The sequence below is a fragment of the Ctenopharyngodon idella genome, chromosome 14 (genome assembly GCF_019924925.1).
Source record: "Ctenopharyngodon idella isolate HZGC_01 chromosome 14, HZGC01, whole genome shotgun sequence".
NCBI lineage: Eukaryota > Metazoa > Chordata > Actinopteri > Cypriniformes > Xenocyprididae > Ctenopharyngodon > Ctenopharyngodon idella.
The window spans coordinates 10401592-10426687 of NC_067233.1; the positions used below are offsets into that span (position 1 = coordinate 10401592).

The window sequence follows — 25096 nt, forward strand, 5'->3', positions numbered from 1 at the left end:
CTTGAATCATGTGGACTTAATTCTTTTCTGCTTTCTTTTGAACCGACTACTGGTTATGAACAGAGGCCAAATGTGGTTGTAACTCAACCAAAACAGGCTTTTCAAAACAACATAAAACATAACATAATGTAACATAACATAACATAAAACATAACACAAACAAAACAAAACATAACATAAAACATAACACAAACAAAACATGTAACATAAAACAACATAACTACATAAAACATAACATGACATAAAACAACAAAACATAACAAAACATAACACATAACATAAACAACAACAAAATAAAACATAACATGACATAACACAAAACATAACATAACATAACATAACAAAACATAACATAAAATAAAGCATAAAACATAATATAAACATACCATAAAACATAACATAACATAACATAACACAAAACATAAAACAACATAAAACACAACATAACATAACATAACATAACCATACTGTAAAACATAACATAACAAAACATAACACAAAACAAAACAACATAGAACATAACATAACATAAAACATACCATAAAACATAACATACCATAAAACATAACATAACATAAAACATAACATAACACAAAACATAAAACAACATAAAAGATAACATAACATAAAACATACCATAACACAAAACATAAAACAACATAAAACATAACGTAACATCACATAACATAACACAAAACATAAAACAACATAAAAGATAACATAACACAAAACATAAAACAACATAAAAGATAACATAACATAAAACATACCATAAAACAACATAAAACATAACATAACACAAAACATAAAACAACATAAAACAAAACATAAACATACCATAAAACATAAGATAACACAAAACATAAAACAACATAAAACGTAACATAAAACATAACATAAAACATAACATAAACATACCATAAAATAACATAAAACATAATATAAAACATAACATAACATAAAACATAACATAACAGAAAACATAAAACAACGCAAAACATAACATAACATCACATAACATAACATAACACACAACATAAAACATAACGTAACATCACATAACATAACATACAACACAACACAACACAACACAACACATAACATAGACCAAAGAAAGGCTTTTCAAAACAACATAACATATAGCATAACATATAGCATCATGTACTGTAACATAACATATAACATGAAACACAACATAATATAGCATAACATAACAAAATTTTTCTGATCACCTATCTTGAATCATGTGAAGTTGATTCGTTTCCGCTCTCTTTTGAACCGACTGCTGGCTATATGAACGAAGGCCAAATGTGTTTGTCATTCAACCAAAAACAGGCCTCTCAATATGGCAGGTTTCTGCATTCAATTCAGACTGTATTAATTCATCACTTTCTTGCTGCGAAGGTGATTCTTAATGCTGTGTCTGCAATCTCTCATTTTGCCCTCACCATAGTGAAACTGTGTGGCGAAAAGTGTAGGCAACTCTTAAAAACAAAAACAAAAAAACTGCTGATCAGATTATTTCTTTGCACAGCCAGGAACAAATACATTTTTATAGCCAGGAACGAGAGAGTTTTTCCTTCATGCTTGAGTGCACACATTAATTGAGACACAGGACCCCTCAGGAAATTCCCCACAAACACGGCTGCTGTCAGTCATCGAGACAGAACCACTATATTTACCTGGATATCCATGGTTATTTTTGAATGAAAAGAGGAAACACTATTGCCCTCCACCTGCTTTTTCAAACACATTAGGCCATTACAAAACAAGCACTCCACGTCCGTGACATCCGCTGCATTAATTGCATAACAAACAACAGATCAGTATTCATGCCATCTATATTTGCTAAGCATGTGTGGGGAGGCAGTGGGCAAAGCAAACAGAAATTTTACATTTAGTCCTAAATATAAACACCAAACATGCCAATCTCCCGGATAACAATCCAATTTAAACTAGTTAGAACTGGTTTGTAGTTGGTTGTAAAACACAAAAGAAGATATTTTGATATTTTGTCCAAACCGAACACTGGATCTCATTGACTTTCATTGTATGGACAAAAAAACTTTTGTTTCATACAAGTTTGGATGACAGAATTTTCATTTTTGGCTGAACTACACCCTTAAAGTCTCCCTGAAATAAAAATGTAAGTTTTTTAGCTTGAATATGTATATGAATATGAATATGTTAGCCTTAAGGTTATGAATAAGCTGGTGTATTCCAAAACAATGACAAAATTTGCATTTAGGAGATATAAGCATTTAAAACTTACAGTCTCTCACTTCCGCTAAAATGAATCACGGATTTTCATGACATCACCACGCACTCCAGCTTCTCATCAAATCTTCTGTCCAATCAAATACTCTCTAGAATCTGAAGTCCCGCCCCCTCCTACACTACAAACAGACACTGAAGTTGCGGCTGAAATCGGTCACTTGTTCACTCATTTACTAGTTTCTACATGGTGAATGGCACATAGTGCACTATATAGGGGATAGGGAACAATTCAGACAGTGTAAATGTGGTTTCCATTGATGCGAATGAAGTCCGTTTTCGCGTCAGTGTCACATGAACCGCCGCAGCGCGAGCACAGTCTGCTCCGATCCAGAGACACGAGAGCACATGATATCCACAGACCGAAAGTCGGCTCAGACCACTAAAGGTATCGGACCCATTTCAATTCTGCACAGAATGCTGTATTTTAAAGCGATATAGAGGAGATTAGGAGGAGAAACAGTTAGAGATTAGAAGGAAACTGAGGTTTTACCGAGTTTAACGGCTCTGGCCGAGCTGTGGTATAAACAAGACGCTATTGGCTATTTTAAAAAAGGGGCGGAGCTGTTCAATATGTCCCGCCCTGTCTTCCTGTTTCAGTTGAAATTACGTCAACACACTGAATAATTCTGCACGTTCCAAGACAATTCAGTGGGCCTTTAAAAATAAAGGGTCTTTATTGGCATCAATGGTTCCATAAAGAACTTTAACTTTCATGGAACATTTACATTGTACAAAATGTCCTTTAGATTATTAAAATATTCTTCACACTAAGAAAACAAAAAAGAACTGCTCTCAAAGGATCTTTGGGGAAACAAAAATGGTTCTCAAAAATGCCATCGCTGCAAAAACATCCTTTTAGAACCTTAATTTTTAAAGAATGTATCCCTTTAAAATGGCAGTTAGTATCTGGTTCATTGATGGTCTACCAACAAGAAAACCTAAAGCCACATCAACAACTGGATTTCCCAGCAGAGTTGTCTAATAAAGCTAATATAAGATTAGAAATAGCCTTTCTAAACAAAGGTCTCAATTGTAATGTTTTGCGACCCTCGATGGACAGTTCGCGTGGGGAATAACATGCTCAAATGGGTGATTGGGGTTTATGCAGTAGCTCCATTAGCATGTGTCATTAGCTTCAGTCCATTGCATCCTGATTAAAGGAGGATCTCCACAGAACAGCAGACAGGGGGCTCTTTCACAGATGGAGAGTAAAAAGGGACACGTGTTGGTCACTGATAATTGGGCCATTTGTTTAAGGGAATTAAATTGACCTCTGAATATTACCAACGCGCCTTGATTAGGGCCTCGTCTGAGCTGGAGTGACTTTGATAACAAGAGTCATCTACCTCATCTGCCCCTGATTGGCTATTCAGATGAGCCTAACGAGGAGGGCTAATTACATTATATGGCTAACAACCTGGGAACTAGAATCAGGATCGACAGGTAATTTCATATAAGTTATAGCAAATATCTGGATTAGTGTGCTACATTTCTTTATATGCTTTCATAATCTCACCCTTGTCATGCGTTGAATACAAGAAGCCATCATGCTCATGGCGGTCAGTGAAAGATACCTCTACAACCCACCCTTAATTTTTTCTCTCTGCGTAAATGTGGTTACTATGATACGACAACGTGTTGCTATGGGCGCGTGGGCGTGCGAGCAGAGGGGACGGCAATAAAGAGAGAATTCCTTCAAAGAAGAGAGCATATTTTTTAAATCAGTAAAAAATATATGAAACGCTAAGCATTCAGATATATCACTGCACTCTCATAATGAGCAAAACCCTTTATTGCTTAATGTATTTCATGCCTAAGGATGCACATATTTTGATTTGAGGCCTAATGCTTCAAACTGAATATCAAGAGAGGTGAACAACGGCTTTTCGGACTCACTAACGCTGCTCATCTCTGACAGAGATGGAGAGAGAGACAGTAAAGTGACTCTATCCTCATGATGAGTGAATGAGTAATGTGTGAGAGACTGTCACCATGAATGAGCCGGCGGGTGAGAGTCTGACTGCTGAGTGTTAACATAGGGTGTTAAAAAACAGCTTCTGTGGCAAAACTAAATGAGCTTCAGGCAGATTTAACACCATATTGCAAAAATGCAAATCACACTCACATTCCACTGCTCAACCAGAGGACTTCATTCTGTTCATTATCATAAAGGCATATATAATGTACATGTGGTGTAAAATAACTATTTTCATGCTCCTGTTCTTCATCAAACCCCATCAGAAAAAAAATGTGAAAATTATCAGCCTGTCACTGAGGAAGTACCCTCAATGGCACACCTTTATAGTTTATCTACCCCCAAAGGGTACATTTTAGTACCTTAAGGCACTAGCACGCTCCCTTTAAGGGTAGATAAAGGTGTACCTTTGAGTGTAATGCTATTTTCACACATTTTTTTTTCCTGATAATGAACATACATTGCATTTTCCCCATGACATATAATGGGCCCTATCATACACCCGACGCAAAGCAACGGCAAGGCGACGCAAGTGTTTTTTGCTAGTTTCAGCCCGACGCAGTTATCATTTTCACGTCCAGCACCCACGTTGTTTAAATAGCAAATGCACTCGCACCTATCTGTTGGCCCATGGGCGTGCTGGTCTAAAATCAATGTGTGTTCAGGTGCATTGTTGGCGTATTGCTATTTTGAGGCAACGGAAAACGACTGCACCATTGACCAACAAAAACCTGGTCTAAAGTCAATGCCACAATATTTTTTTTGTTATTTAAAGAGCGCATTAGTAATATGGACCTATAGGCCGGTGCACAATGCGCGTACACTCTGCTTGTTACAGACGCGAGGCAACACACAAACATGCCAAATATTAAAAATAAAAGGATTACAATGTAAAAGATTGCCTACATGTCATAATGGATAGTCATTGCATGTATCAGAATTACCTATTTTCAGTAATGACGAATGAAATTGGCTAATTATTCAACCAATCGGCTTTTAAAGGGAATGGGATATGACACTCTGATTGGTTTATTGCACGTTATGCCTAAACACACCCATGACTCATTAAGAGACTATAGTACAACCCTTTTAGACCATGTGCCTGGCAAGCCGACCATTTTTTCCGTCGTTAAACTAGCAAAAGTGGATTTGGACACGCCCTAAGTGCACCTGAGCACCTTCAGACCATGCGCTTAGATTGTTAAAAGAGGGTCCAACGTGTGTAAAGTGTTTTTCTAAAAAAAATAAATAAGAATTGACACTGCCACTGTTGCTCCCAAAGATCAATTTATTAAAATAAGCAATGTTTTGACCCAAAGGTCTTCATCGTGCCTTTTTTTGGCCTTTGAGATTAATTGGAATGGTAATGGATAACTCTCTCATATATTAAACGTCCTTGGTTTGTCCAACACTGTAAAAAAATAATTTTTGAAGTCGTATATAAAACAAAGATAATTGGAGTACATTTTAAACATTTAATAGAAAATACTATTTCTGTCATGACAACTCTCAGAGTGTTTGGCATGGTAATGGATATGACAACGCTGATATGTTTGGTCTTGGCGGAATAGATCTGCTACGCTGCTGTTGCTGTAGGTTATTGCTGCTGCTGCAGAGCATGTACGGGACTTGCTACTGCCAATACATACATGACACACTCCTGTGAGCAAGTAAGACATGCTGCTGCTGTACGATAGAGCGTACATGAATTACCCGTAGCAGATCTATACAGGTGGAGCTGGGGAAGGTGGAGGGTTTCTGAAAAAGCACTGCATCTGCTACAGCAAATGCTGGCCTAGTATTTGAAGGTTGAGCAGCGAGTTCATTGGCTACTGATACAGCAGGAACCAATCAGCTGTGCCCTATAGAGAATGATGTGATTGCAAGCAGACTGTCACAGTTCCCATCATTTCTGGACTCCATCTCCCATCATCCTCCCTGGCCCTCACCTGCACTCACTCCACCACTCAGTAATCACCCGCTCCTGCAAGCCATCCAGTCATCACCACAGCAGTACTTAAACACACCACTCACCTCAGTCAGGGGTCCGGTCTCGTTTACACGAAGGACTCCTTTTGCTTATCTCCAAAGCTTCCATGATACTTACCGTCTCCACTCCAGCGTGTTTCCCTTATCCTTCTGTGGCTTTGTCTGTGTGTGAGTTTACCGATCATCGTCATTCCTTCATCCAGCACCTCAACCGGCAACTATCCACAATCCACAATCCTGCAAAGCAAAGGACAGTATCAGTCTTCCTATTATCACTGATCAAAGACTATATCTGCTATTCACTCACCTGCTTCACTGTCATTAACTGCTGTCTGTCAATAAAACACCACCTACTAGTATTCCTGTTGTCTCTGACCCTTCTGTCCGTAACACAGACAGAGTTAAGGACCTATCAGCCTGTGCTATCTGGAGTTTCATGACAGAACTTTGCATTTTAATCTTTCTACTTTTCTTACCCAAATTTCACATTTAATCCAGTATGTTTCCTTGTAATTATTTATGAAACTTTTTCTTTGAAGGAGTTTCGAACAAGCCATTTCTGTCAGGACCACTATCATCAAATATAATTGATAATGGCATAGAGTTTGTATTGGTGGTATAGTTCTGTTCTGGGCAAGAACTCCCTGCGCATCCATGCAGCCTAGCATGAATAAGAGCAGGAAGAGCAACAGTAACCCCCCCTAGGGTAAACAGAACAGAACCAACATGCAGATATCATTAATGTCGATAATTTAACATATACACAATGACATACACTGATTCAGGGGAATCATAAGGCCAAATCCTGACTGATGAGGATGAGCTGGGGATGGAGGAGGGTAATTAGCTCCTGAGAAATGCGATAGATGCTGATAATACTGAGGAGCTTATATATGGATGCTGTGATAAGCGTCGTATTCCTAATCGGTAGACGTGAGTCACCTGGGAGTCAACTGATGCGAGCTTGATTGACGTGACCTGCCAGAACGGACACTAACGATTGATTTCTACAGCTTACTTTCAATAGATTGTCTTTTTTTACTAGGGAGTACTAGGATGTTTTGAGTTCTGAAAGTTACGGTGTGTTTCATACAGTAGTACAATAACCTCTCTTAATTTAGAAGATGATGGGAAATATAATTCCTTATCATATGACCCTTATAAGCAGCTGTGGTGTTCATTCGGCACAAGTGACTCAGAGCGTGAGTTGAGGAAAACTGTCAGGTAATGGACTCCCCATTCATAAATTCATACCGATGATTCAGTGAGCCAAAAAACCTTGCTATTGTTCAAATCCAGACATGGTGAACGACACAGGTCATTCTGCGTCTCTACTGCCAACTGTGCAGAAGTGTTCACACTGCTGAGATGATCACTAATCATGGGGAAAATATCGGTTCCTAGGGGGAAAAACATATTTGCTTGCAAAGAGAGGGAGGCAAAGGGAAATTGAGGATGGATAAAAGCAATAATCGTAACTTTAGCCTGGAGCTAAAAAAAGGCACTGAAGTACCTTACTTTCTCCCTCCCTCCCTGCTCGTGCCTCATTCTCTTCCTCTTTCTAACCATCTCTGCCCACTCTCTTCTCTTCTAATAGTTATGCAATGCTTTATCAAACTTCATGTTCTCTCGTTTTTCCATTGATTTGTCGACCTTGCATTTGGATTTTTCTAATGTAATACATATTTTATATAACAAGTTGTATTTTAATCAGCATATAACAATTTGAGTGAATAGTTGAGCTGACAAATTAACACGAACATCCTGAATAGCTACCTAGAAATAGCCAACAAGTTAATATTCTTATTAATAATACATTAATGCATTTTAGTCATTTCTTTTCTTTGACTTAAAAAGATCCTGGATTTTCAATCCGATGAAGAACAACCTTGGCTACTACAAAAATTGTTATAAAGACAGCTGCACTACACATTGAGAGCATTGCAGTCAGATCAAAATGCACAGTGATGGGAAGGAGAAAGAAGAAGCACGCACTGAATCAATGACCTTTTTCGCGCTACTATCAAAGGCGGATCTGAATGGCGAAGAATAATGGCTCTCTTATGGTCACTAAGAGCTGCATTATTTTAAGAGGAATTGCGGGATGTGCAGTTTAAAAGACATCTTTCTTACTTTTGTGAGGTTGGTTTAGATCAGAAGCTCACGGAGGTGTTTTGTAATGCAATGCCTTTGGCTTAATATGAAATGAGATGGGAATACAGAGAGCGAGCGACAGACTGAAAGGGGAAAAAAATCTGCTGCTTGAGGTCTGTTTTGATGTCACACATCTACATCACGTCACCATGGCAACCTTGCATCAGCAACAACTTACGAAAGAAGAGAGAGAGGGAGCGAAAAAGGAGGGTGAGAGCACAATGTGCTGGCATGTAGCGCTAGAATTGAGCAGCAAGCTTAAAAAGCAAGAGAGGAAAAAAGACCTTATGGAATTATAGAACACTTTTGCTGGGTTATTTATAGATTGGTGGAAATGATTCTTAAAAAAAATAGAAAACAGAAAAAGTGATTTAAAGGGCAAGATATATGCAAAACTACAGCATGTATCCTGACATTTTTTCGATGGAAATGTACAAAAGAGTCATGAATTAGTAGTCACCATTCACAGATACTGAAAAGCACAAGAGAGATAGAAATACTTCAACAAAAATACCACGTTTTCCCACTGTACTGAGCCCTGGGTCTAAAAATACACTGCACAAGTAAAAAAAAAGAGAAAAAACCCAACCAGGCTGCAGGCTGGGGAAGTATCTCTGACAAAGAAGGGGAAGGGAGGGAGGGAGGTAGTGTGTGGGTGTTTGAGTGTTACATCTGCTCACTCACAGTAGTTTATATGAATCAACCAGCACACACGGCTGAACAATGCATTAGATAATTTATTCTAATATTATATTAAATCTAGATTATTTAAATACAGGTACGATAGGTGCAACTTCATTGACCTCTTATTAGGCTACAGATATCGCAAACATACCGGCACATTGGCATGATGTGCTGCCCTCTCTTGCCTTTAAAGTCAACCCCACACCTTACTCTTTACCTCCATCTCTCTCATCAGTTTCATAGACAGCTTCAATCCTTCCTCTTCCTCTCTTCTTTTACTCTGGCTTCAGCAGGAGTGGGAGGTGTTGCTAGGCGACAGGTTAGCTCCTTTCTTTCAAGAGGCAGAGTGAAAACCTTGATTCTCTCTGTGTAAAAATAAACAGCAGTGCAGAGAGAAAGAATCTTGAGATAGAGGACAAGCGTACTTCAATTGCACAAGAGGCCAGTGACATTTTGTTTCTCATTAAAGTATGTTTTTTTTGCAACTCTCTTCTTACTTTCAGTGCAGTTTGATTGCACTTACAAAACTCTTATACAAAACTTGCATAGATGACTTTAGAATCGGCCCTCAACTGGGTCCAAACATAATACATATGCATTTAATGTATTTCAAGATGGGTAACAGCATTTGCATTAAATTGCATTATTTTTACCCTACGTTTTCATCTATAAAATGCCTTCACACAAGTCTTGAAATGAATTAAAAAAGAATTAATAAAAAAGTAACCACTTATATTAGGTTGAAAAGACTTCATTCTTATCCTAAGACACATTGTTTGAAAAAAATCTGGAAGCTTCTCCATTTCCTGCGTGGTTATTTTTGTCCACTGTGTGTAAAATCATAGGAGGCTTCAAGTAGGCACAGTCAACTCAGTCATGTACTCTGGGCACAGGCAGAATGACTTCTTCCTGTTCCCGGACATACTGCTAACAGTGGGGTATCATACTGGGCATTATCCATTTACTCACATCCGGCAGTCAAACACTGAATTTTTACCTTCTGTCCCCAAATGTTCACAAAACCCAGACTGTAACATAACGGCCACTACAAAACATATTTTGAAAAAGCCTAATATGCGTTTTAGCCTCACCATTAAAGGGGTTGTTGATTATGATTTCACTTTTTTAACTTTAGTTAGTGTGTAGTGTTGCTTTTTGAGAATAAACAACATCTGCAAAGTTACGACACTCAAAGATCAATGCAAAGGGAAATTTTTTCATTTACAGAAATCACTGTTTAAAGGGTTAGTTCACCCAAAAATGAAAATAATGTCATTTATTACTCACCTTCATGTCGTTCTACACCCGTAAGACCTTCGTTAATCTTTGGAACACAAATGAAGATATTCTGATTAAATCCGATGGCTCATTGAGGCCTCTATAGACAGCAATGCCATTGAAAATCTCAAGATCCATAAAGGTACTAAAAGGTACTACCCGGGTAAGTCACATCACCAACCCTAAAATTTACATAAACCCTGCCCCCGAGAACACACAACAAAGGGGCCGAAATCATGTTTGGCTGCTTTACAGAAGAGGAAGAGGTGTTGTAGTAGAGTGTTGTTACCATGCCGTAATTTTACGCTGGACTGCTTCACAAACGAGGGTCAATTCAATACTGGATTTGAAGAAAAGATTAACTTGACAGCACATGCTAGTCGATGAGTTGAATCAACCCCACAGCAACTACATAAATACTAAACCATTCAGAAATGTCCAGATGCATTCTAAAAGTTGTAACTTCTTCCTGAGTCTCTCCATCAGTGTCCAACTCCGGTTTGAACAATGTAAGGCTGAACACTGTTACTGACAATTGTTATTTTGGCTGTGTGAGATTCTCCAGCTTTGTTGTTGTTGAGCAACTGAAGCGTGAGCTGTTAAAGCTCCGCCCTCTTGGAAAGCGACTGGGAGCAGCAGCTCATTTGCATTTAAAGGGACGCACACAAAAACAGCATATTTTTGCTTATACCCAAATAGGGGCAAATTTGACAAGCTATAATAAATGACCTGTGGGGTATTTTGAGCTGAAACTTCACAGTCACATTCTGGAGACACCAGACACTTACATTACATCTTGTAAAAGGGGCATTATAGGTCCCCTTTAACATAATTTTCCTTGATTTTGTGTGTATGATTCTGAATTATGAAGGAAATGCAACAATAACAGACTTTTATTTACACACAACAGACATTGCTGTAATTCTTTGGTAGTCTTTTTTTGTGCAATTCATAGTAAGTGTGTTGAGAAAGCAGAAGGATTAAGAAACTTTATCTTAACAATAGGCGACCACCCATCTTCCTTATCAGAATTTGCACTCAATGTTTCTCTTGGACCGCATTCAGTTTATCAGAAATGGATGATGAAGGCTGAACACTGGTGTTCCATATTGTACGGTCCCTCTTTTAAAGATACCAAAGAGCAGAGGCTATTCATACAAGCTATACCTTGAGAAGGCCACACAAAAAGCCTTCTGAATCATGCTGTGGGCCTGCTGAACAGAAAAAACAACTATTTTACTTTGTTAACGGGTGGTGACCACTGCCTAGGTTTAATCATGGATGGTGCAGTGTGCGTACGAAGGATCATTAGGAATCAGCTTGATCCATATCCAGCATTAGCTAATGCACAATTCTATTCTAATGCACAATTCTATTAGTCTTAGTAAGTACAAGATGCATTTTCTATCATGACAAAAGGAACTAAATCAAAACTTAGTCAATAGTCTATAGGGCCTACCAAACAGGACATTAACTTTGATAATAAGACGCTATTGGCAAATTAAGGGCCATGTGTATAACAACACTATCTGGATTCTTTTGTTTCCCATGCATCTTCCTGATAATACCACTATAAACACATTTGCAAGTGACTGTTTTTCATGTTGTGTATAAATGTGATCAGAGCTTATTAAAAAAGTTATCTTATGCTGAAAGGACATCTTAAACCAGTGTAAAGCTGGTCTCCCATCCTGGTCAAGCTAGTCTGCTTGCACGTTCAAGATGGGATTTGGGCTGGGGGAACATAGCCGAAACCATCAAAGATTCACTCATAAATCTTATTCGACCCTCAATTACTCCTACACAACACAAATAACTATTTTTGACCACGGAACACAAATGTGTGATTAAAAAGACTAAATGTGTGAATCTCTTTGAGTGCGTTTGTCAGACACTAGCCATGGGGCTATTTTTAGAAAAAGCGACACGGTCAGCTCACGCGCGCAACAGGTTTCAGAGACGTGCGCGTGCCTCTGAGAAGAACTGTTGAAAGACTGACTAACACTTCTGAATTCTGTCTAAAATAGGATTTTATTGAGAACTAAATAGATATTCCTATCCAGATTTATATTTTTAGTGATCGCAGCTGGTCATTTATAATGAATGAAAATGAAACGTATGATTTATTGCACCGTTGAACGTCGGCAAGTCACATGATAGCGTAACTTTCCTAAAAGCATCGGAGTTTCTGCATGTTGCTAAAAATAGCTCACCTTCACTGAACAGGCTACCTCGCTTCCTCTTCTGAAAGCGAATCGACTCGAATGGCAGAACCGCAGCGAGGGCTGCACGCGACTTTTGTCTATGACACTCGTCTCGTCGACATTACGGATGGAACAAACTGTCCAGAGAAGATGCAAAGAGGCGTCAGTAGAGCTTGTGATTTAAATGAGCGATTGTTTGACAGGTGTTTAAGTCAATTAGTGGAGACCGGGGAGTGGTGCAACACAGAGTGAGTTGCAACCACAGTTTAACCAATTAAAATGAGCTACAGATGTAAAATCATACCCTGAGGTGCAGTAGAAGTTGAAAGTGAAATTTCAAATGTGGTTTATAATTTGATTTGTGATCATAATGGATATTAGATGACAGAAAATAGGAAATGTATATATAGACCACTAATGCATTTCTATTTGCTTCCATTTTTATAAAAAACAAAATCACATGCGTACCATACCGCGTTAAATTAAAATGTTTAAAATAAAAAGGGTGTTATATATTAATTATTTTTAACAAGTAAATTTGATTACCACAGTGAGCTACCCTACTTTAATTCGTAGCAGATAAATATGGAAATATACCAAAGTTTATACATTTCATTTCTCATTTTCTGAGGGATACACAATATCACAATATCCATTTAGTCAGTTATGATGGATAACCCTACCTGATGTCCTTTCAATAACTCAGTCTCACTCAGACTGCGCTCGTCGGGAGCATCTCAAGTTCATAATGAAGCAACCAATTTTGTGTCCCCTATTACTGTGACTACATATTGCGCTGATAGATTCTGAGTGAGCCATTGGCTCTACCCCACAATGTCGGCTTACGCACACAAACTCATAAGACATAACTCAATACAGCTGCTGTCCTTGTCTATGCTCGCCCCATGTTTCCCTTATAAGGACAGAGAAAAAGCATTTATGTAATAATAAAGCAGAGATTTCAGTGTTCTCGGTTACACAGTCTGGTTCACTGGGGCAAATGCGCTGCTGAATTTATCACTGCAGTGCATTGTCCCACATGCTGCCAGAGCTACTATAATCTGCCATTTTTTTTGAATGGAGATCTGTTTAAGGGTTCATTCTGTGGTCACACAGCTTGTAAAATGTGGAAACTGATGCCAATAACACAGCGAGACATTAGAGAGCAGCAGCAATGGCAGGGAATGCATCCGTGCTTCCATGCAAACCCTTCATGCATCCATGAACATGCAGTGGAATACAACGTAGGAATCATTTTCTGAATCATATCTGAACTCGGTCGGTTGGAGGCAATCAGCACCTGCCACACAAGAGGATTCGGGGAGAGTGGTCCTCTATCTCATTCGTATGCAGCTCAGAAACAGAACCCCCCTTCTCTCTACACGTCTTTACACTGGAGTGCGGTGACTCCGTCTACGTTTCACTCTCTGGCCCCGCCCATTGCTCGGTTTTGTCCAAATCGGGCTTTTTGCGTCGCCGGAGCTCCCGATTTCAAGCCAACGTCATCAACGGAGAGAGGGGATGCTGACGTCGGAGCAGAGTCAGAGCGCAAGGGTTGGGAGGGGTGAGATGAGTGAGTTTCAGCATTGCTTACACTGATATGAGACGTATAAATCCCCCCCGGCCCCCCTTTTACTCCATCCCCCCTCCCCTCGCGCTCTTTTTTACGTCGGTGTTGGCGCGTTGGGAGCCCCCCTACACTGGTGGAGTCCCAGCCTATATAAGTTACCGGCTTGCAATGTTACTCCACCAGATTTACGGACTCCTGATATCTGGGCGAGAGACGGCTTCATCAGCAGCCGACTGACTCAATCTCCGACCCGGAGGAAAGATCCATCAATCCTCCGGTCCGCAACCTGAGCCAGGCGCTGTGGCGGAACCGCAGGGGGAAACCCGGGAGAGGCAGGCGAAAGGAGAAGAGCAGCCGTACTCTGGACATGTGCTGAGATGACACACCTGTGAACACCCCTGAACTGTTTTGGAAAAGAGCCTCATACTTTTCTCAACTTGCACCGTAGTCAACACTTTCAGCGAACCTCAGAAACAGTCCTCATCGTTAGTAACCACAATGTATCGGTCCACTAAAGGAGCGTCGAAAGCTCGAAGGGACCAAATAAACGCGGAGATTAGAAACCTGAAGGACTTGTTGCCCATCTCCGATGCGGACAAGTCTCGGCTGTCCTATCTTCACATCATGTCGCTGGCTTGCATGTACACGAGAAAGTCTGTCTTCTTCAGCCAAGGTAAATATAATTTATAAAAAATATAAAAGCCTTCTTACATTAGTGTAATTCTCAAAGCATGAAATTAGAAGATGCTTCTTAGATTTGAGTTTGTATTGAGGCATTGCTGTATATCACTCTTTTGTTGCCGCGAGTTAATGCAACAGGTGCATCTTTATTTATTTATTTATCAATATCTGAGCTGCTTGTCTGTTTTGGTAATACGAATTAAGAAATATCTTAAAAGATACAAAAAAAAAAAAAAAAAAAAAAGTAGTGAAAGCAGCGCTTTAGAACGCAATTTCTCTCCATGGTGCTGAAACACAAACGCTGTCCGTGGTGCTGAAACGAAAATCGCGCTAATGTATTTGTGGATTCTCTTTAGTACAAGACGTTTTATATATGAATGAAGTTTAATAGTTTATTCAAACTTGTAATTACGTCTTTCAGATACAGGTGCAGCTGGCAGTGCTGAGGAAACCACGGGATTCCTCTCATTTCATGAACTGAATGAGTTGGTACAAGTTATGCCAGGTTTTCTCATGCTATTGACTGGAGAAGGAAAGTTACTGTACCTGTCAGACAGCGTCTCAGAGCACCTCGGACACTCAATGGTGAGTAAAACAGACACAGCAGTCATTCTCATTAAATCTTTATAGCCTTCCTCTCATTTTCATCTCATGTTTTTTTCAGTCTATTTATAAGCAATATGTATGAAAGAGGACATTCACCTACAGTATTTTCTCTTTTGAATATTTAGGTAGATTTGGTCGCTCAAGGGGACAGTGTGTACGACATAATAGACACTGCAGACCACTTTATTATGAGGAGTAACCTGGTGCCTCCAACTTCACCTGACACAGGTAAGATTTTTAAAATTTGAAACACAGATAGATAATACATATCAGATATGTAAGTGCTCATTATTTTGTGTCTTTCCTCCTTAGATCGTCTGTTCCGCTGCAGATTCAACACCTCCAAATCAGTGCGTAGGCAGAGTGCAGGCAATAAGCTTGTTTTAATCCGATCCCACTGCCTGTCACCAACTCTCGATGAGTCTTCCCCAGGATCCTATTGGACTTCCAACCCAGTGTGGGTATGTTTCTGTGCTCCTCTGGAGCCTCACACTTCCCAAGGTGGAGCTGCCCCGGAAAGAGAACAATCTTCAGCTTCAACACTAGAGAGCAGCTTCTTCCTGCCATGTTTCCGTTCTCAGCATAGCCGTGACATGAGACTTCAGGAAGCACAAGACAGGTGAGGTTAAATGACTAAAGTAATTTTATAAAATGTTGAAGTACTACTAATAATGTGTTTTTAAAAGACAAAATGTTCCTTACCATTCATCTTTTTCCAACTTTCAGTGTGAATGTTTATTTGGGACTAAATGTGGAGACTCTGCGGTCCCAATCTTGGTACAGCTTCCTGCATCCTCAGGATCTTTCACATGCCTCAGCTCAGCACTGCAGCCTATGTGAGTCTCACTCCTGAATGAATAAACACACAAATATTCTCAGCTTCATTTGCTTGTTTAGGCCCAGCATGAACACTCTCCTATCTCACAGTTGCCTATCAACATTTGACACTTACAGTGAGCAATACAGAGCAATACGCATCTGCAGTGAAAAAGCACTTCTGACCACCCACCAAGACATGACAAAAGAAGCTGAATATGTTTTGACTAACCCATTTTTTTTTCACCACACAGTGAGAGAGGGAGGAGAGGGCAGGGCTGAGATGGTGGTTCGCGTAGAGACTGCAGATCACTCATGGATCTGGCTTTACATGGTCTTGCAGCTGGAAACTGGTGAAAACCCCATTGTCAGTAACAATTACATCATCAGGTAAGGCTCAGCCTACATCTACAAAGTCAAGTCTATAACCCAAGCTGAATTAGGAATATCACTAATATCACTCTTTTTCTTTGCCACAGTGAGACAGAGGCTTGGTCAGTGAGGCAGCAGCTGAGCTCTGAACAGACCCAGCTCTCCTTGGTGCTGGGTTCAAGCACTTCCCAACAAGAAAGCCTAAGCTTACAGAGTCCAGAAACACTCTCAAGCCCTGACCAAGTGTTCACGCCAGGAAGCAGTGGCCTCTCTGGGCAGTCATTTGACTTCAGCACGGCCGCATGCAGTGCAGGATCTACTGAGGAACAAGGTGGCAGCTCCTCAATAGAGCCTACACAACTGGAGAGTGGCCCACGTTCCAGTCTCTCCTCTATGGAAGAGGAGAGCTTCTTCCAGCATGAGCCCAGTGAACCTGCGGCCAGTCCATCTTCTGCATCATCTCCCATTCCAGTCACGGTTGCAACAGTGTCTGACTTGGACTTCCTCACTCAGAATATTCTGCTGCCACCGGCATTCCAGATAGATCCTCCTCTACCTGCCTTGCCCCTTCCTCTTCCACCTGTGCCTACCTCCCAGGCCCAACAGACCAAGGAGTTTGTGTGCACACCCCCATACACACCTCAACTAGGTGGAAGCAATTTTCCCTTCGGGGAACCTCATTTCAGCTTCGATCCTACCGGGGCCACCTCACCACCTCCTCTTGCTTCAACTGCAACAGTAACAACAACGACGGCACCAACTCTATCTCCATCAGCGCCATCAAACCCACAAGGCAGCCCACCACCTCCAACGACAACACTCTCGACGCTTTTGCCACTCACTATAACATCACCAACCACAGAGATCCTCTTCCCTGTGGAGTCTTGCAGTGGGTCGCTCTATGAAAAACTCCCTCCTACTCCTGACAGTCCAGGTGATGGCGACTGCACGGTCATGACTTTACCAGAAGTCCGTGGTCCGCTGTATGTTGACGTCCCACACGGGCCTTACCCGCCAGAAGGTCTTCTCACACCTGAAGCCTCACCTGGAAAACAGCCAAGTCTGCCCTTCTTCTCCTCACTGCGTGAGAGAGAAAAAGAGAGAACGGAGATCTCGCTTTTAGCCCAGCACATCAGCACACTAGCAGAGGGCTTCTACTTAGATCCATTCCTGGCCAAGCTGGTTCCTTCCACCATTTCTGAACGCTCTCAGTCTCCATCTCTGAATTCTGCAGGACTTGATTCAGTGCCACTGTTGGGTGAATTCTACACGCTCAAGTCCTGGAAAGGCCTGGACCTGCCCATCTTCTCTGATGACGAGTCTCTGTTTGAAGAGAGTATATTAGAGACCCTTCTCCAGGACCTCACATCCTCCCCTCCCCTCTCACCGACTCACTCTTCCTCCTCTCACTCTAGCCCACCTTCCTCTCCCTCCACTCCTGAGTGCTGGTGCTCCCCCTTGCACTTTGACGGAGTCTCTGCTGTGAGTGCCGGTCACTTCTGTAGCGTCCAATCGGCGCACTGTAACAATGAGGCCGGGCGAGGGGCTATGATGTCGCCAGTCAACGCAGGCAACATGGCAGATGGAAAGGCGGCAGGCGAAGTTGCGATGGAGACAGAGGTAGCACCATCGCCTCTGTTCATGGGCATACCAACATCTCCACCACTGCAGCTGACTGCCTCCCCTGCTTCGGTGCCTGTCTCGTCACCTGTCCGCCCTGCGTCGCCCGGCCTGCCCTGCGCCCAGTCCCTCCTCGAGGAGCTGGCCGCCCTGGAACCCATGTTTGGGGCAGGTGCCTCGATCGCCCCTGGCCTGGGGCAACAACCTGAGTTGTATCAACTCCAATGTCATGCGCCGCAACAGTGCTTCCGCAAAGGTGAGAGTTGGTCTTTTTTCTGATCACTTTGCTGTGTTGCCATTTTTGCCAAACCAACGTTATTATTATTGTTAATAACATGATGTCCCCTGTTTCTTCTTTTTGTATTACAGATGGGAGTGGAAGTGATCCTCCGTTCTAAAATAAGTCTGTGACTTACTTCATTAAGTATGGCATATTGTCATATTTCATGGAGCTACTTTTGCTGAAAAGTGAATATTAATTAATTGTATAAATATATACATAATGTATATAATGCCAAAAAAGACTTGAACTTCCTCAAATCCAATGAGAGTTAACCGTCATGTTCACAATTGTTCATCTAATTATCCATTCATTTATGTTAATAATAGTGCAACCCTTTGGTAGCAATGCAATATACTAGTCTTTAACAAATCCTAAGAGGACTAAGAGGTCAATTTATGTGTTTCTGCTATAATGTAACATGAGCTTATATGAGTGAGAGTTACAGCTCTGACTTTGTAAGTGTAAACCGACTTACAGACTTGCATTTGTATTCACTTGTAGTGAAAACTCAGTTGTGAACTTTGAGGACATGAAAAAAGATTCTTCAACATTTCAGTAAGAAACAACAGATAGTCTATGGCTCAATGCTCGTCATCCAGCATCACACACACACAACGCCCAATGTGTGGAAAGTATTCGCATAATAGATCAATATTTGGTCATTTCAAAAAGTGAACAGTTTGTAAAAGTATCAAAATCAGCATGTTTACCACTGCTGATTCGCTTTCCCGTCTAATCTTTCACCTCAGTAACTAATGTCAGAAATCATAATATAAATGACAGAATTCAGACTACATTGGGCTTTGAGTGTGTGAATGCAACTCTTGGACATATCATTTCAAATGTGTTTCAATGTGATGTACAAATGTGAACAAATTCCATTTTGTGTGCAAGACAAGTCAAGTTTTCACATCGTTCTCCTACTGGCCGGTGGACAAAAGCTGCAGTGGAAGCCGCCAGGGAGAGGGACAAAATATTGTGCATGGCTTTGCATGCACGGACATTACTGGACTTATTTCTAGCTACTACTGAGTGACGGAGTAACGAATCCATTCGGCCGGCTACTCTGATGGGCATGGCTAGAAGGAATTGCACTGGACATTTGCAGCATCAATATTTGTAATGCTTGCAATCTGCAGAAGCTCTTGTGTGCCTGGCACATCAAGAGGTTGCAGACCTAAGAGAAACAGCACCTTTATTCAGTGAATACCACAGTGACATCGTAACTTTGCTGTCTGCGGTGTGGAGTGGTGACAATGACTGTGTGAATGATTGATTCTTCTTTTTTGAGAGGGGTTATAAAAACGAAGCAAAGTTTTGTTTTAAAAAATGAGCGGGAAAATAGGGATGAAGTTCTATTTCTATTCAGTTACTAATCGACACGGGTTGAGAATGGTTCTATTCCCATGGTGTCGACATGCTAACGTAGAGTTCTCTACGGTCAAGTAAAGGATTGATTCCTATGTTCTAGCTATTTACATGCTAAGTTTAAAAATAAAAAGTATTTTATTGTATGTATGCTGACTTACAGGGTGCTTGGTGCACGTGCCTCTAGCTAGGCATGATGCGGAATGGTTAAAGATTGTAATCATTTGTACATTTGTACAAACAACAGTCTGTACATATCAGAAACATTTCTATCACATGAGATGAAAACATACTTGACATATGCTATTTATGAAGAATGGACATTGTGGATCAGTGTTCTTTTGTGTCGCTGATAAGTGTATTTGGTTGTCAAAACAGAGGCATTTATATTAAAGTGCACTTAAAAGTACTCATGTGTCTAGTTCCTCCTTTCCTTCCCTTTTGCTAACCACTGTCCTTTCCTCGCATTCTCCTCACTCTTTCCCCCGGAGTGCGGACTGCTCAGCAACACCACTGACGCACGCTCGCGATGAGACGCTATCTGACTCAGACTGACGTACACACTTGACACAGACCGCCAGCTTCCCGCTTTGACGCACTCACGTACTGAATGCCACACGCACGTAGCCCCCCCCCCCTCCCCCCCCCCCCTCCTCTCTTTCTCTTTTTCTCTCAGCCCACACTCAATGTACCTGCTATTTTGACGTCGCATGACAGCGTTATCAGACTCCATATATGGGCTTTCCTGCTCAGGGGCACTAATTTTAGTCTCCTCCTCCCTTTCCTCACAGCATCCTTCCCAATAAGGAGAGAGAGAGTATGTAAAGAGAGGAGAGCTGTGTTGCTATGCTAATGAATTTAACGTACAAGAGCCAGTCAGCCAATTAAAGCAACCGATGTTAAGTTACCAAAAGCTGTGATTCAAAGCCTCCGCCTTATTCAAGCTATTTTATGTCAAGCACAATCTCCTCTAACTCTTTTCTTTCTCTCCCTCTTACCTTCTATTTTTAGCCACAATGCACCTTGGGGAGCTTAGAAATAATCAAGCATCATAAGTATAGTAACCATCTGCCATAAAAGAATAGAACCAAGCTGTGCGTCAGCATGGGAACATTTTGTTCCAGCCTCTCATTGCTCCACCATTGCAGCTTATTGAGACTAAACAGTGTCACAGAAACCCAGATTGGCTCTCTTACACCATCTGGTGTCAAATAAAATGCATCTATGTATGTAACAGAGAAAACTACAGTATTTAACAGACACTGATGGATAAATCTTGACCAATTTAAGCTGGTATGACTGGTACATAGCTTGTTGCTGGTTGAAGATGTTTTACCAGCTTGCACCAGCTAGAATATTAAGAAACAGCAAGGAATTTTATTAATAAAAATTATAACATGTTAGCTAGAAAATATTACTTTTTCATACTGGTGTTTCTGGGGTGGCGGTCCCTGGGTCCATAGTGCTTCTGTAGAAAAATGATAGAAGAGAAAGCATTCAGGAGTCTGTGTGTTTATTCATATCAGACAGAGAAAATAAACAGTTTTTAGCCTGCAAACATATATTTTTATCAGTGCTGTTAAGAGATTAGTAAGGATACATATAATAAATTATAAAAGATATAAAACATAATGTACAATAAATTAAAACTGATGCCCCCTTGTGGAAACATACAAACACACACACACGTTAGGAAGTGGAAGCCTATACTATGAAGCCGGTTAAAGTATTTAGTTCACCCAAAAATGAAAATTCTGTCATTAATTACTCATCCTCATGTCGTTTCACACCTGTAAGACTTTTTGTTTATCTTCGTAACACAAATGAAGATCATTTTGATGAAATCTGAGAGCTTTCTGTCCCTCCATAGACAGCCTACGCAATTGAAATTTTGACACTTCAAAAAGTTCATAAAGAGATAGGAAAACTAATCAACAGAAGCTCAACAGAATCTGAATGACGTGCAAGGACAAACCTCTTCCGGAAGCTCAAACGTGCTACGTAACACACAAGAATGAACCTCATTGGTTACGCAGCACTTTTGAGCTTCATTAAGAACCAATGAGGTTTATTTTCGTGTGTTACGCAGCACTTTTGAGCTTCAGCAAGAACCAATGAGGTTTATTTTTGTGTTACGCAGCACGTTTGAGCTTCAACAAGAACCAGAGAGGTTCATTTTTGTGTGTTACACACACGTTTGAGCTTCAGCAAGAACCAATGAGGTTCATTTTCATGTGTTATGCAGCACTTATAAGCTTCAAGGGTTAGTGTGCCCAAAAATGAAATTTCTGTCATTAATTACTCACCCTCATGTCATCCCAAACCTATTAGACTTTTGTTTGTCTTCGGAACACAAATTAAGATATTTTTGATGAAATCTGAGGATTTCTGATCCACACACAGGCAGTAGCGACATTGCACCTTTTGAGGTCCAGAAAGGTACTAAAGACATCGTTAAAACTGCTGACGTGACTACAGTGGTTCAACCTTAATATTATGAAGTGATGAGAATACTTCTTGTGAGCAAAAACAAAACAAAAATAATGACTTTATTCAACAAATTCATCTGTCCCCTCTCATAATGCTACGCTATTTACGTTGCAGAGCTTCAGAGTTTACGTCCGAACGGCGGCTCAGTGTTGGCTCAGTATCAGCTCTGGTCACGTGAGCAGCACGATGCATGCGTGTGATACTGACACAGGAGCCGGCCAATACTGAGCCCGCGTTCAGACATAAACACTGAAGCTCTGCGATGAAAATAGCGTAGGACAGACGAATTTGTTAAATAAAGTAATTATTTTTGTTTTGTTTTTGCGCACAAAAAGTATTCTTGTCGCTTCATAATATTAAGGTTGAACCACTGTAGTCACGTCGATGGTTTTAATGATGTCTTTAAAACCTTTCTGGACCTCAAAAGGTGCAATGTCGTTGCTGCCTGTGTGTGGATCAGAAATCCTGGGATTTCATCAAAAATATCTTAATTTGTGTTCCGAAGACAAACGAAGGTGACATGAGGGTGAGTAATTAATGACAGAAATTTCATTTTTGGGTTAACTAACCCTTTCAGCAAGAACCAATGAGGTTCATTCTCGTGTGTTGTGCAGCACGTTTGAGCTTCTGGAAGAGGTTTGTTCTTGCATGTCATTCAGGTTCGGTTGAGCTTCTGTTTATGTTCCTGATCAAAGTTTATATGTGAATAAAAGCCTAAATCAAATCTGTTCATCATATAAAGTGAAAATTTGGACTAAACTGCTCAATTCATATGGATTAGTTTTATGATCTCTTTATGAACTTTTTGAAGCGTCAAAGTTGCAATTCCGTAGGATGGAGGGACAGAAAGCTCTCAGATTTCATCAAAAAGATTTTCATTTGTGTTTTGAAGACGAACGAAAGTCTGACGGGTTTGGAACGACATGCGTGCGAGTAATTAATGACAGAATTTTCATTTTTGGGTGAACTATCCCTTTAAGGTGGTTAAGCCTAGCCAGGTATGTTTTAGTTTAGTTTGGTACCAACCCTAGGTTTCAGGCACCATGAAAGGGGCTTGGCTTTTAGCAGTGTTCATCGCCATAGTAACTTACACTCCACTGCAGGTTATGTTCTAGAGATCTCAAACTGAAACTGGACCAGGTGTGAGTGAGACAGATAGACAGATTTCTGATGCAATAAATCCTTCCCCCAGTTTCTACTCCAAATGAAAGGCTACTACAGAGAAAAAGGTTTTTTTTTTTAAAGGATTAGTCCACTTTCAAATAATAATTTCCTATTAATTTACTCACCCCCGTGTTATCCAAGATGTCCGTGTCCTTCTTTCTTCAGTCGAAAAGAAATAAGGTTTTTGATGAAAACATTCCAGGATTATTCTCCTTATAGTGGACTTCAATGGTCTCCAAACGGTTGAAGATCAAAATTACAGTTTCAGTGCAGCTTCAAAGGGCTTTAAACGATACCAGACGAGGAATAAGGGTCTTATCTAGCGAAACGATCTGTCATTTTCTAAAAAAATGTATATGCTTTATAGGACCAAATGATCGCATCACAAGCGCTTCCACCAGAACGCGATTCCGTATTCTTCAAAAAGCTTACGCTAAATGTCCTACGCCTTCCTTATTCAATTTACGGAACGAACGCGCCGCCAGTTCCGCTTTTTCCGTAAGTTGAATAGGGAAGGCGTAGGTCATTTAGCGTAAGCACTTTGAAGCTGCACTAAAACTGTAATTTTGACCTTCAACCGTTTGGAGACCACTGAAGTCCACTATAAGGAGAATAATCCTGGAATGTTTTCATTAAAAACCTTAATTTCTTTTCGACTGAAGAAAGAAGGACATGGACATCTTGGATGACATGGGTGTGAGTAAATTATCAGGAAATTTTTCATTTGAAAGTGAACTATTACTTTAAGACAAAATCGTCTGGCTTTTAGCAATGATAATTCATAATTATTTTGTGTGATTTAGATATTATGTCGGCCTAATTATTATAACCTTATTCCATTAAACATGTGCAATCTTTAAATGATCAACGTCATGGTACCAACAAAGCCTGATTGGATTAGTTTGGTTTTGTCAACTCAAAACTAATCATGTAACCCTGAGATTGTTCAACTACTACCATCGTGGTATGAGCCGCTGGACTTCATTTACAGACCAGACAGATCTGTATTCTACCTAATACTTTCTTTCAAAATTAGACCATTCTAAACGTATAGGAGAGTGACTTCGTTTCACATATCTATTTAGATTTTGACTGTGACTTGACATGAATTAGAGCACGCCAGTCGCGGTGTGGCATGATTTTTATTTAATAAACAGATATGTAACCATGACACTCCATTTTGTCTCTTTAAAAGCAAACGAATTTCTCGCATTCATTATGCAGAAAGAGACTTTTGATGTTGGTAGAGGCGGCTGACAAAGGTTAGTTCACATCAAAGTAAAGCCACTCACTGGGGCTCGGAGACGATCAGTCAGAAGCCAAGATCAGAAGAAAAGCGTCTGAGAAATTTGTCTCAGATTTTAGACAAAAGCATCTAGTTACGCCTGATTATAAATTATATACTCAAAGGGACACAGATCTGACTGATTTCTCAAGCTTAAGACTTACATTTAGCTCGCAGTAATATGCGGAGCACTCTCCAGGATGTACTGTAGGGAGTTATTCACCAAGGGATGATCATCTGTGTCTGTGTGAGCAAACCTGCAACAGTCTTTAAAGATGCA

The 25096-nt window shown here is 40.4% G+C and overlaps 1 protein-coding gene and 1 long non-coding RNA gene across 2 annotated transcripts; one reads left to right on the forward strand and one right to left on the reverse strand.

Annotated features, from left to right (window-relative positions):
- Positions 1-14297: 14297 nt before the first annotated feature.
- On the forward strand, positions 14298-20286 carry npas4a (neuronal PAS domain protein 4a). The gene is made up of 8 exons (XM_051860874.1): positions 14298-14804; positions 15234-15397; positions 15544-15646; positions 15731-16037; positions 16145-16254; positions 16489-16624; positions 16714-18482; positions 18596-20286. The coding sequence occupies exons 1-8, from the start codon at positions 14630-14632 to the stop codon at positions 18622-18624; spliced, it is 2793 nt and encodes a 930-aa protein (XP_051716834.1). The 5' UTR covers positions 14298-14629; the 3' UTR covers positions 18625-20286.
- Positions 16123-25091, reverse strand: LOC127494740 (uncharacterized). Its single transcript, XR_007924963.1, has 3 exons — positions 24981-25091; positions 21296-21345; positions 16123-16267 (listed from the first exon to the last, which is right to left on the reverse strand). It is a non-coding gene; the product is annotated as an uncharacterized LOC127494740 (long non-coding RNA).
- Between the last annotated feature and the right edge of the window lie 5 nt (positions 25092-25096).